Here is a 12,317-nt window from a genome sequence, read left to right as displayed (position 1 = left end):
CACCCCACACCACCCCACCCCACGGAGGGCTCCAGTGCTTTTCTCTGAAATGGGGCCTGGACTTGTGCGGGCAGTGGGCCCGCGTGGGGTGAGCACAGTGTGGCTCAGGCCCCTGACCCCGGCCTCCCGCAGGCATGCCGCTCATCTACTGGTTCTCCCGCCGCATGACCCTGTGGGGCAGCATCTCCTTCAACCTGGCCGTGTTTATCAACATCATCATCGCCTTCTTCTACCCCTATGTAGAGGGCGCGTCCACAGGTCAGGACGGGGGCGGCAGGCAGGGGCTTCGGGCCCATTTGGGCAGAGCCTGGGGGGTGAGGTGCGGAGTGGGCAGAAGTGCCCTGCATTGCCCTCGGGCTGCACACCCCATCGTGGGGGGACATGGGCGTGGTCCAGTGGGACAGGGTCTCTGACCTCTGCAGACAGTTCCCCGCCCCACACACACACACACACACACACACACACGAGCCAGAGACCAGCTGTGGCGGCGGCAGCTGGAGGGGGTCTCCTGCCTCAGGCCTAGCGATGCGGGTGTGATGGGGGCCCTGAAACCCGGTGCCCAGGAGCTTCACAGGGAAGGCTTCCAGGAAGGGGTGTTCCCTGGGGTCGCTGGGGTGTGGGCCTGAGCACGCCTCGCTTCGTCCTGCTCCCGGCCCAGGGGTGCTGGACTCGCCGCTCATCTCGCTGCTCTTCTGGATCCTCATCTGCTTCTCCATCGCCGCCCTGTTCACCAAGCGCTACAGCGTCCGCCCGCTCATCGTGGCGCTCATCCTGCGCTCCATCTACTACCTGGGCATCGGGCCCACGCTCAACATCCTGGGTGCCCTCAACGTGAGTGCCAGAGGGAGCCCCACCCCGACCGCCCTGCTACCTCCCAGCGGCCACTGCTCCGCCCCGCCCCTCGTACCTGGGTTGGAATTCCAAGCTCATTATGCACCTGCAGCGGGGACCCCTCTGTGCCTCCTCCGTCTCCCTGGACAACTGGGGCGCTGGCACGAGACAGCCGGCCAGGAGCCCCAGCTTTGGAGCCCCAGATTCAGGGCTGCTGTGCACGGCCCAGACGCACTGTTCTGCTGGAGACAGCAAAGCTTTGCATATTCTGGCCGTTTCCTGACGGATGGAGATGAGGTGCCTTGAGCAGGGGCTGTCTTTTCTAACTCAGTCACTGTAAAGGCTACTGGTGGTCTTCTCTGACCCCCTCCTTTTCTTACCCCTCCCTTTCTTTCTGGAACGGGGGCACCCGGGGCTCCTCTCTCCTAGTCCCAGGAGCCCAGATGCATCCTGGGAGCATTTTCATTAATGTGCCTGCCAGGCTGAGCAGGAGCAGCTCAGACCCACTCCACGGACGGCGTGGCTTCTGAGCTGGGTGCGCGCGGGCAGGGAGGCTGGGGTGGAGGCTGGGGTAGAGGCTGGGGTAGAGGCTGGGGTGGGCAGGGAGGGAGGGGTAGAGATTCAGGGTGGGCAGTGGGACCTGACCCCATGCCCCGCACTCGCCCCCAGCTGACCAACAAGATCGTGTTCGTGGTGAGCTTCGTGGGCAACCGCGGCACCTTCATCCGGGGCTATAAGGCCATGGTCATGGACATGGAGTTCCTCTACCACGTGGGCTACATCCTGACTAGCGTCCTGGGCCTCTTTGCCCACGAGCTCTTCTACAGCATCCTGGTGAGGCCCCGCGGTTGTGCCCTGTGCTCTGCCCGGTCCTCCTCGGCTTGGCCCCAGCCTGGCCTTCCCGGCCCCGATGGCCACTCCTGGCCCCGTCTGACCCATTGGACCTGTATGGTGCTGGTTCAAGCCTGGACTCTGGCACCAGACCATCCTAGGTGGGCGACTGCCCCGTGCCTCAGTTTCCCTGTCTGTAAAACGGATAATTAACAGCGCCTGCCTTCCAGAATAATTGTGAGGCTGAAGTGAGCTGATGCACATGAGTCACAGAGCAAGCCCACCGTGAGAGCCGGGCACCCCACCCTCTGTGTGGACAGCCTGCCCCTCGGCCCTCCCTTTCCTTGGACTTAGAACTCCAGAGGCTCCGAGAAGCCTCCAGGCCCCCGCGGGCTCACCTGCCTAAGCGTAGACCCTGCGGGGGAGGATGTGGGGAGCACTGGCAGCCCGGGCCCAGCACACCCCCCTCAAGGCCCATCCCTGCCCTGCAGCTCTTCGACCTCATTTACCGGGAGGAGACGCTGTTCAACGTCATCAAGAGCGTGACCCGCAACGGCCGCTCCATCCTGCTGACCGCCCTGCTGGCCCTCATCCTCGTCTACCTCTTCTCCATCGTGGGCTTCCTCTTCCTCAAGGATGACTTCATCCTCGAGGTGGACCGGCTGCCCAGCAACCACTCCCGAGGTCCGGGCCCCTCCGGTGGGGGCGGGGGGCCGGGGGCTGCCCCGGTGACCGTGCCTGGCCAGGGCCTGGGCCTGCTTAGCCTCCCAGGCCTCTGCCTCAGTTCCCGTCCTGGCTCTGGGGAGGGGTAGCTCACACCTTCCCCTTCCCTGGGGCAGACTGAGGGGTGGGAGAGCCTTGGGTCTCCGGCTCCCTGAGGAGCCACTGCGCGCAGACCTTGTCATCCATGTCAGACTCAGTATGTGCGGGGCTGCCGGCCAGGCCTGGGCGTGCGCCCCACGGTGGGCAGGGGCGTGAAGACCCTTCTGTGGGCAGACGGGGGACCTGGCGGGACCCGGGCAGGCTTCCTGGAGGGTGTGATGCTGGGGACGACCAGGGGGAAGACGAGGCGGGCGTTTGAACCTCCTGTGGCCTCGTTCACATCCCTCCAGCCAGCCCCCTGGGGATGCCGCACGGAGCGGCCACGTTCATGGGCACGTGCAGCGGGGACAGGATAGACTGTGGCTCAGGGGTCTCGGTGCCCGAGGTCCTGGAAGGTGAGGCAGGTTGTCTCGGGAGTCGGGTGGGGAGGGTGGCAGGTGCCTGGCCGGGGTCTGAGCACACACTGCGCTTGTAGAGGACGAGGAGCTGGACAGCGCGGAGCGGGCCTGTGACACCCTGCTCATGTGCATCGTCACGGTCATGAACCACGGGCTGCGCAACGGCGGCGGCGTGGGCGACATTCTCCGCAAGCCCTCCAAAGACGTGAGCACCCGCCCCTCCCACATCCATGGGGCCCAAGCCCTGGCCCGGCAGCAGCTGCGAGGGTCCTGCCCTCGGGTCGGGGCCAGGCAGAGCCGCTTGGTCCCCCAATCTCAGCATTAGCCCCCATTTACACCCCTTTCCCTGACTTCCCGCTCCGTCAAAGTGAGTTACGTTGTCGCTGAGCCACCCCGCCTGTCTGCTCAGACACCCTCCCGGCTCCCTGCTGACGCTCTAGGAGGGACCTGGGTAGCCGGCCTTGCCAGGCTGGGGAAGGCGTGAGTCAGCGCTGGGCGGGCCCAGGCCACAGTGCTTCCTCTGTGAGGCAGAGCCCCAGCCCCCAGCGGGGAGCTGACTCAGCTCCATAGAGGCCTCGGGATTGGCTAGGACAACAGCAGTCTGTCCCCCTCCCGAGGGGGTGATAAGCCCTTTCCTTAGCCAAACAGAGGCTTCTAGACCTTGTGAGGCTTGGCGTGCTGAGGGCGGGGCAGAGGGGTTCAGCCCCGAGGTTAGGGGCAGGGCAAGCCTACCCCGTAGCCCCACTCCCAGTCCAGGGCTTTGCCGGGCTGGCCTCCCTTCTGAGCCCGCTGTTCCCCAGCCCGCACTCCGGGTGCAGTTCTCGCCCCATGGAGTGAGGGTGGGTCCACTCTGCCATCTTCCCTCTGCTGTGGCCGGGCCCCTCCACCACAGCCCTGACCCGCCGGAACCCTGCCTGCCCGCTGGACGGGGGCTGCGGACCCACCTCCCTCCTTGCCCTGCAGGAGTCTCTCTTCCCGGCCCGCGTGGTCTACGACCTCCTGTTCTTCTTCATCGTCATCATCATCGTGCTGAACCTCATCTTCGGGGTGATCATCGACACCTTCGCCGACCTGAGGAGCGAGAAGCAGAAGAAGGAGGAGATCCTCAAGACCACGTGCTTCATCTGCGGTGAGGCTGCTTCCCGCCCGCACAGGCCTTGGGGACCGGGCGGCCCTGGCCGGGGCATGATCTGGGCCCAGGGCTGCCTCGGTTTGGCCCTTCCCTGGGTTCCTGAGGCCCCCGGGGAACCCTGCCCTGGGGCTGATGGCTGTTTGCTCATCTCAGAATTGGGGACCACAGGCCCTGCCTGAACTTGGAGTAACAGGGAGCGGGAAAAGGCCTCAAAGCATTCTTTTGAACTCGCTCAACTTACAGAGGCCCCCCCAGCCCAGGCAGCAGCCTCGAGCCTCTGGTCTCAGTCCAGGGCTTTCCCATCCCTGGTCTGAAGTGCTGGTCCCTCCTGCAGCCGTCGCAGGCTGAGGAGCAGGTGTCGCCTGTAGGCAGCCCTGCTTCTCCGGCGTCCTCAGGTGCCTGGTGAGGGCTGCCGCTGGGCAGGGCCGATGGCCACGCCACGTGGCTGCTGCTGAGTGCAGGGGATCTGAGTGTCCCGAGTGGGCAGTGCCCGCACTCACCAGACCGGGCCTGAGAACGGAGGTGGTGTGTGCGGCCCGGGTGGCTCACAGGCTCCTGGAGGCGGGTGGTTTCACCCTCGCCCTCTGCACCCTCAGGTCTGGAGAGGGACAAGTTTGATAACAAGACGGTGTCGTTTGAGGAGCACATCAAGTTCGAGCACAACATGTGGAACTACCTGTACTTCATCGTGCTGGTCCGCGTGAAAAACAAGACCGACTACACGGGGCCCGAGAGCTACGTGGCCCAGATGATCAAGGTGTGGTCCTGGGAGGTGGCCGTGGCCGCCTGCACTGACTGTGGAGGCCTGGGGGCGGGGCGGGACAGCCGTGGGCACTTGGTGAAAGGCCAGCAGGGAGCGAGGAAGCTGTGTTTTTATTTATTTTTTGGAGAGAGAGGAAGAGGGAGTGGGGGTGGGGGGAAGAGAGAGAGAGAGAGAGAGAGAGAGAGAGAGAGAGAGAGAGAGCGCGAGCGCGTGCGCGCAGCAAACCCATCAGCCCCAGCGGTGTGATGTCCCGGGGCCGTGGCTGCTGCTCTGGACGTTGGGAGGAAATGTACTATCGCGTTTGGGGTCAAGGAGAACATCAGTTCCAACGAGGGTGCATCTTCTGTGGCCGCACAGCAGAGACCTCGCAGGCTGGAAGCGAAGGCCCATTCAGTGGGGAAGAGTCCTGTTTGCTTGTGAATCTGCAGTGAGCTGGCTGGAGTGCAGGTCTATCAGCTGGCCTGAGGCTCACAGCTTGCCCCACGGAACCAGAAAACGGCTTGGTCCCTCCCTCCTGTCGTGGGAAACATGGCTGGGGTCCAGACATGGCAGATGCAGGCCTCCTGCTCCATCCGTCCCACTCGCATCTTCCTGGGGCGTGCGTGCCGGGGGAGGGGAAGGGAAGGACGGACGGAGATTCGGGGTTTGGTGCGGAGGCCTCCCCTCCACCTCGGAGGGGCTGAGTGAACAGATGGTGCTGACAGCGGGAAAGGCAGAGCGGCTAATGGAAGCCAGCCTGTCCAGTGCTGGGCCCTGACTGCAGAGGGCTCCTGCCAGCTCACTCCGGCCGGGGAGGACCGGGCATCGGCCTCCCCGACACGTCCTGGGAGTGTGTCGCCGGGGCCGGCGGCACTGCTTGCTCACCCGCTGGCCATCTTTTTCAGAACAAGAACCTGGACTGGTTCCCCCGGATGAGGGCCATGTCCCTCGTGAGCAACGAAGGGGAGGGGGAGCAGAACGAGATCCGGATTCTTCAGGACAAGCTGAGCTCCACCATGAAGCTGGTGTCCCACCTCACCGCCCAGCTCAATGAGCTCAAGGAGCAGGTGTGCGCCCAGCCCTCCCTTCTGCCCCCCCAACCCCGCCCCACCCCGCCCTCAGCCTGCACTGGGCAGCCTCAGGCCCCCCTGAGCTCACAGCCCAGCCTGCCCTGTGGGGGAGAGAGTAGGTGCTGGGGTCTGCATGTCCCCCATGCCCCCCCCCCTTCTTCCTGGCCCCCGTCCTTGGGTCTGGTGTAGAAGACGGGTCCCAAACACTCTCCCCTCTGTGGAAAGCTAGACTGGGGGTGGCAGCCCATCCCCAGCCCCTGAGACACAGCACCGCCCCCCATCGGGCAGCAGCAGAGGCGAGGCAGCCCCTTTTGGGTGGGGCGGCTTCCCAGCTGCACAAAGCCGGGGCTGTGACAAGTGAGCTGAGACCAAGGGTCTGGGGCTCCATCTCGCTGCCCGAGGGCCTGGGCCGCCGCCAGTGCTGAGCGGCAGCAGGGCCCATGGCGGGAGGGTGGGCCCTGTCCCTCGGCAGTGTCTGTGCAGAGGGTGCCGGGGGCCTGACCTGTGGCATCGTTTAACCAGATGACCGAGCAGCGGAAACGCAGGCAGCGCCTGGGCTTTGTGGACGTCCAGAACTGCATGAGCCGCTGAGCCCGCGAGACCCGCCGAAGCCTGCGCCGGGCGCTGGTACTGAGCTGTGGCTGGGAACACTGCCCTTCTCTCGGTCGGGTGGCCCAGCCAGCTCACCAGCTCGAGGCCAGGTGCCCACCCAGCCTCCAGCTCCTGCTATGCCAGACTCCCCTGAGCCAACCCGGGTGCTGGCCAGCACGGAAGGGGAGCCCTTAGAACTCAGACACTCACTGGGACTCAGTTTACCTTATTGCCTTAAAGACGTCTCTTAGAGGATTGCTTTGTCCCTTAAAGCAGTAACTGACATTCCTCTACTCCTCCTGGGGGCGGTTAGGAGTGGGGTCACCTCTTTATTCCAAGCACTACGTTTTGGTTGCTGCCCGCCTCCGGGGGAGGAGCCGTGATGCTGTTGCCGGGACACTAGGGCTTTGTTACTAAGTTATTCCCGGGTGCCCAGCCCCGCACGCCTCCTGTGCCTCAGGTCTGCCGTAGACAGTGCAGACCGTAGACAGTGCAGACTGTGTCCCGGCCGCCCTTGGCGTGGCCTAGCCTCAGCCCCAGCCCCAGGGGACTGCCGGCCGAGGGTGGAGGCCCTGCTCCTGGGCCCTGCCTCTTCCTGGGCCTCTGGGGTCACAGGCTGAAGGGGCAGGGCTGGGTGCGTGACTGGCTGGTTTTTGACCGCTTGTTTTTTCTCCTTTTGGTGTAATGTTTTACAAATCCTTTGGCCTGAGAACTAATATGTTAATTACCTTAAATAAATTAATAGAAATATAGTTCATTAGAAAGGACTGCCGTTTCCTCTAGCCCCTGGGGCTGTGGGGCTGACGTGGCCCGCTGGCCTGGCCTCACCTTGGCCCTGGGAGAGGCTGAGCCACTGTCGGGGACTGCACACAGGGTCCCTGGACGAGCTGGAGCGGTACTGGTGTCGCCGGTTTGGTCATGCCCTATGCCTGTCGTGTGCGTCCCAGGATGCACTGGAGCCCACTTGGCTTCTTCCCCATGAGCGCTGTGGGTCCCTGCCCGCCCTGCTCAGCTCAGGTCCGAAATGTGAAGGCCCCAGTAAGAGCTAAGGTTCCGTGGAGCAGAAAGGTGGCCCGTGTGTCCTGGCCTCCCACAGAAGCCACCACAGCCCCAGGCCCCGGCCCCGGCTGTCTGTAGCTCCACTCTGCCCCTTAAACCAACTGGAACACAGGTTTCCTGCAAGGCCGGGGCAGAGGACCCGCTCCGTCTTTCTGAGGCCTGGGCACGGGGCCGACCACCTGCCTTCTTCCAGGTTGGCTAGTTTTGGCTATTTCCCAGGAGCTCCCAGCCAGACCCCCCTTCCCCCCACAGGGGCTCCTATGGCTGCACAGGAAGCCCTGGCCTGGAGGCCCCGCCCCTTCCCTTCCCAGGCCTGGCCGGAGCCCCTGCTTCCTCTCCCCTGGACACGTCCCACCCTGACCGCGGGCGGCTGCTGGGCACGCCTGCTCGGGCGCAGCTTTCCCTGGAACTTTCCCTGGAACGGCGCGGCCTCCTCTGTGGGGCTGGCTGAGGTCCGAAGCAGCGGCGCGGGGGTCAGGGAGCTTTATTTATGACGGCAATACACAGACTCCACTCAGGTCCGCGGGCGAGATAAGGACTGAGCCCAGGCCTTCTGCTTCTCCTCGGGACTCCGGGCGGAGAACTTCTCCTGCAGTTTCTTCCACAAGCCTTTATTCATGTCCTTCAGCTCCCCCAGGGTGTCTGCAAAGGGCCAGACAGAAAGGAGGCTGATGTCTAACATCTGAGGCCGGGTACTGGCCCCACAGGCCTTCTTTTCACACAGTCTGTCCCCGAAAAAGGGGCGTGTAGACCCAGCTTCTCAAAAGCAGGTCAGATAGGTCACAGGAAAATAACGCCAGCGTGGACTGAGCACTCGTGTACCGGGGCGGCTCAGCACACCGCCCCCTCCCACTCAGCACCAAGCCACGCCCTCGATGCCTGGGCTACGCGTGCGTGGGCAGATGGAGACAGTGAGCTGTGTGTGGCACAGGCGAAGCTTGGCCTATGCCACACACCCGATGTCTCCATATTTTAGGGGTAGAAACAGGCAGAGGGAGGTTAAGCAAGTTGCTCAGGTCGCACAGCCAGTTAGAGGTAGAGCGGGGATCTGAGCCCGGGCGCGGTGGGGCCCCATGCTGTGGAGCTGAGCAGGCATCCGGGGGGGAGACGGACCTGTGCAGAATCCCTGCCCATCATTCCCCCACTGGGTCCCCTCCAACAAATTCCTCTACCCTTTAGCCTCAGGCTCCTCATCTGCAAAGTAGGGAGAAAATACCTGCCTCAAAAGGTGTGAGGATGAAAGGCAATCATGGAGGCAGCTTGCCTGGCACCTGACCTGCACCCAAGGAGGGGCCATCTGCATGGCTATGACGGCAGCAGGGGGCTGTGGGAGGCCATGGGCGCCTTAAGCATGAGCGCGCGCGCACACACACGCGCGCACACACACACACACACACACCCCAAGGAACTAACGCTGGGTTTCTGTCTTGGCACTATCCACATTTGGGTTGAGGCAGAATAATTCTTTGTTGGGGCGCTGACCTGTGCATTGTAGGATGTGCATTGTAGCATCTTAGCTTCTACCCACTAGATGCCAATAGCAACCTCCAAAGTCCACCCCACGCGCAGCTGTGACAACTAAAATATCTCCAGACACTGCCACATGTCCCCCAGGGACCAAAACTGCCCCATCAAGAACCACTGGTTTAAAGTTTCTCCAGGGCTAAGATTTTACACCTACTCTTACCTGTATATTAAATTAGATTTCCCCATAATATTGTCCAAATTACACAGCCTGGATTTTTAACTGTTAATAAAACTTGTTAGAAAAGGAATGGCTTTTTGGAACTAAAGGTAACACGTTACTTATTAACACTGACTGCTAGTGGTCTCTTGACAATTAGGGCACACGGCCCCTCAGCCCAGAAGCCCAGGTCCCTTTGTGGGGCACAAAGCTGGATGCTGAGGGCTGAACCCTGCCCACTACAAGCCATGGGATCAGTCTCCCATGATCCCAAGCCAACGTGGACACACTTGGGATGCAGGCCAAGGCCAATGGCCCGGCCTCAAACCCTCTCACGACAGACACTGCAAGGTGTTCTCTTGGCCCCTCAGAGGAGACATCTGGAACGCTGACCGACAGTCAAACAAGGCTCTGCGGCCTGCTGTGAAGGGGAGCGGGCGGCAGGCTTCCGGGAGGCCGATGGAGGGGAGCCCGCACCTCTGCACTGCGGCCTGAGGTCAACGAAGGGCAGAGGCTGAGAGCTTATTTCCTCTCTAGTTTCAAGTTCAAACTTGGCTGAAACTCTCCAAGTCCTCACAGTGACCTGGGGCATCAATGCGGGAATTTCAAGGTCCTGCCTGGAAAAAAACCTACCCAGTTTCCCAGGGCACTGTAATGAAAACAGGACAGCGTTGATACAACAGCAGGTGACACCACCAGGTGTGAGTCTGCTTGGAAGGTGTTTTCTGGAATGCCAGAGGAGCAGGAAAGAGAAATGTCTGCAGTGCCGCCGCAGGTGAATGTTTCAGGGCCAGGCCCTCAGAAAAGGGTAGCCTATTTTTGCATATGATATCCTTGCAAATAAAAATAGTAATTTTCCAGAACCTGCCTACTTCAACCCAGGGTTCCCCGTCAGTGACAATGGAGGTGCGGAAGTGCGGAGGGCTGGGCTGGCCTGGGTATTTCCTTTCTTGCTAATCACAGTCTATCAACGACTCCAAAACATGCCCAGTTAACCCACAGACCATGTCCCCGGGGCCAGATAAGGCGTAGTGGATAGCTCCATCCATGTGCATTGAGTGGCTTTTTGTTTCAATCAGAGCCCTCATTGTTTATACAGCCCTCTTAGGACCATACAAGTAAAATTATTTTCCTTCCATCCTGATTTCAACTACTTCCTTTTGGCGACTAGCATTCCCGTCCCTGCTGCTCGGCCCTGACTTTAAAAGCTCGAAGGATGGATTTTCTCTTTAAAACAACGCTGCTGACCTTCTCCATAGTCTATGGCCAACGTCTAAGGGCTGTCGCTTCAGAAGCTCCTCGGTGTCCCACAGGCAGAGGGGCTTACTAGAACCACCTGCAAACAAGCCCGGGGCCGCGGCGCCGTACCTGTGGCGAGGATCAGCTTGTACTCTTCCAGGGTCAGGCCACTGAAGCTCGTGTCCCGCGGGCGAGGGTACTGGTCGCAGGGCAGAGGGGAGAAGGGGGAGAGGGTTAGTTCAGCAGCACAACCTGGGGCCTGCCATCCTGGAGAAGCCTGGCTCTGTCTGACTGCACGCAAGGGGCCACTGGAGTGAGACCAGAGGCCCGGCAGGCGGAAGAGCAGCGCCACCTGGAGTCCCAGATGCGGCCTTGCAAGTGTGGGCATCATCTGCGGGCGGCAGGCGGGCGGCTCCCGCTTAACCACGCACAGGATCCTCTGGGCAAGTGCAGGCTGTCACTCAGGACCGGGCTGGGCCCACGAGTCTCTAACCAGCTCCAGGGGATGCCCCCGCTGCTGCTCTTGAGCCACACACTGAGCTGCGAGGACTCAGAAGTAACCCTCTTCCACACAGGCGAGGCACTGGCCATGGGGCCAGGTAGGTTTAGCGGCTCACATGGAAGATAACACAGTAATTGATAAGTAATAACACAAGAGTAATCTCTGTGTTTCTTGTGCTCACACCCTAAACCTACGTAGCCCCGCCCCGCGTATGTGGGGAATTACTGAGCAGTTTCAAGCCTGAAAACCACGCTCAGTGGGATCTGACAGAAATCACGGAAGGCCGGGGGTGGAGTGTGACAGGCGCCCAACCACCCACCTGTCAGCAAGGGGGCGGGGCGCACTTTCACCGGAGCACACGGAGAACCTCAGATCTAAGCCACCAGACATGCCCAGAAGCCCACACTGGCTTATACATTACACAGCTTTTATTCGAGATTATAAATAGCGTTTACTTAAGTGACCTGAAAGCCTCCATGAGGTGCCTTTGTTGGCTTGCTTGAGATTACTGGTTACACTTGAAAGCAGCAAAGCCGACATTCTTTACAAAACACTGTAATCAGGTTTTCACTTGTTCTTCTAGGTCAGAGGGCGGGGGACATGGCAGACTGTGCCCACTCACCTTGTGTTTGTAATAGTTTGAATGGAGTCGTGCTAAGCTCTCGTACATCTCATCGCAGGCCTCAGGCTCTGCCACCTGAAACACAAAGAACCCCAAGGCAGTGAGCCAGCGGGCCCTGCATGCCGGCCAGCCCCTCCAGGAGGCAGTCCCCGAGGATGGCCAGCAGCTCACCTGCCCAACTCCCCTCACTGCCCACTATTAGACATCACCTTCATGGGGTAATGGCTCCACCTCATCACTCCCCAACCAGAGAAAAACTTCCACCAGCTGGCAAAGAAACATCCAAGCATCTGTGCCCTGTGAACCACCACCCCAGCTGCAGCGGGAGACGCCACATCCTATGTAATAAAAGCATAATATGCAAATCGACTGAACGGCAAACAGTGGAACAAGGACCACACTATGACACCCACTGATGCCAGGCCAGCCAAGGCAGGTACGATGCGATTGGTCAGGCGCCTGGCCATCGCCTCATGATCGCCCTGCAGAGGGAGGCCCAGGCCACTGACCAGCAGGCTGAGGCGGGTGGGTGAGGCCGCCCTCTGTGAGGGAAGCCCCGGTCCTGGTGGAGGGAAGCTGGTGCCGGCAGCCGAGGGAATTTCGTGCATCGGACCCCTACTAAACCTATAACACAGGAAGGGCGCACCACATAAGGGGGTGCTAGGGCAGTGTGGGCTCCAGGAAGCCGGAGGAGGGTGTGTCCCCCGGTGTGAGCGGTCAGTGTATGGCAGAGTGCGACTAAGCTGGGCTCTGAGGGATACATGGGAGGGGAGGGGGAGCCTTGCGGAGGGGTG

At 61.4% G+C, this 12,317-nt stretch overlaps 2 protein-coding genes across 2 annotated transcripts in view; one reads left to right on the top strand and one right to left on the bottom strand.

The window, feature by feature from the left end:
• ITPR3 (inositol 1,4,5-trisphosphate receptor type 3) overlaps positions 1 to 7,177 on the top strand; it is a 120,267-nt gene extending 113,090 nt beyond the window's left edge. The window contains 10 exon segments of the mRNA XM_015567459.1: positions 133 to 258; positions 659 to 831; positions 1,501 to 1,665; positions 2,154 to 2,346; positions 2,775 to 2,879; positions 2,960 to 3,087; positions 3,846 to 4,011; positions 4,611 to 4,771; positions 5,662 to 5,823; positions 6,349 to 7,177. Of these exon segments, the coding sequence (XP_015422945.1) occupies positions 133 to 258; positions 659 to 831; positions 1,501 to 1,665; positions 2,154 to 2,346; positions 2,775 to 2,879; positions 2,960 to 3,087; positions 3,846 to 4,011; positions 4,611 to 4,771; positions 5,662 to 5,823; positions 6,349 to 6,417 (1,448 nt within the window). The 3' untranslated portion in view covers positions 6,418 to 7,177.
• A 766-nt stretch (positions 7,178 to 7,943) lies between these two features.
• LOC102764381 (ubiquinol-cytochrome-c reductase complex assembly factor 2) lies at positions 7,944 to 11,990 on the bottom strand. The gene is made up of 4 exons (XM_015567458.1): positions 11,964 to 11,990; positions 11,524 to 11,718; positions 10,529 to 10,598; positions 7,944 to 8,118 (listed from the first exon to the last, which is right to left on the bottom strand). Exons 1-4 carry the CDS (start codon positions 11,988 to 11,990, stop codon positions 7,991 to 7,993), a joined length of 420 nt encoding a protein of 139 aa, XP_015422944.1. The 3' UTR covers positions 7,944 to 7,990.
• Positions 11,991 to 12,317: the final 327 nt, after the last annotated feature.

The sequence above is a fragment of the Myotis davidii genome, unplaced genomic scaffold (assembly GCF_000327345.1).
Source record: "Myotis davidii unplaced genomic scaffold, ASM32734v1 scaffold4, whole genome shotgun sequence".
Taxonomy (NCBI): Eukaryota; Metazoa; Chordata; class Mammalia; order Chiroptera; family Vespertilionidae; genus Myotis; species Myotis davidii.
The sequence above is the reverse complement of the archived record's forward strand: the minus strand, read 5'-3'. Positions and strand labels throughout refer to the sequence as shown.

What these genes read in the sequence shown, in the direction of transcription:
- LOC102764381 (XM_015567458.1), bottom strand. Translation starts at nt 11,990, where the DNA reads ATGGCCAGGCGCCTGACCAATCGCATC. An exon ending in CAAACTATTACAAACACAAG is followed by an intron (nt 10,599 to 11,523) that starts GTGAGTGGGCAC and finishes CCCTGCGACCAG; the next exon opens with TACCCTCGCCCGCGGGACAC. An exon ending in CAAGCTGATCCTCGCCACAG is followed by an intron (nt 8,119 to 10,528) that starts GTACGGCGCCGC and finishes GGCCCTTTGCAG; the next exon opens with ACACCCTGGGGGAGCTGAAG.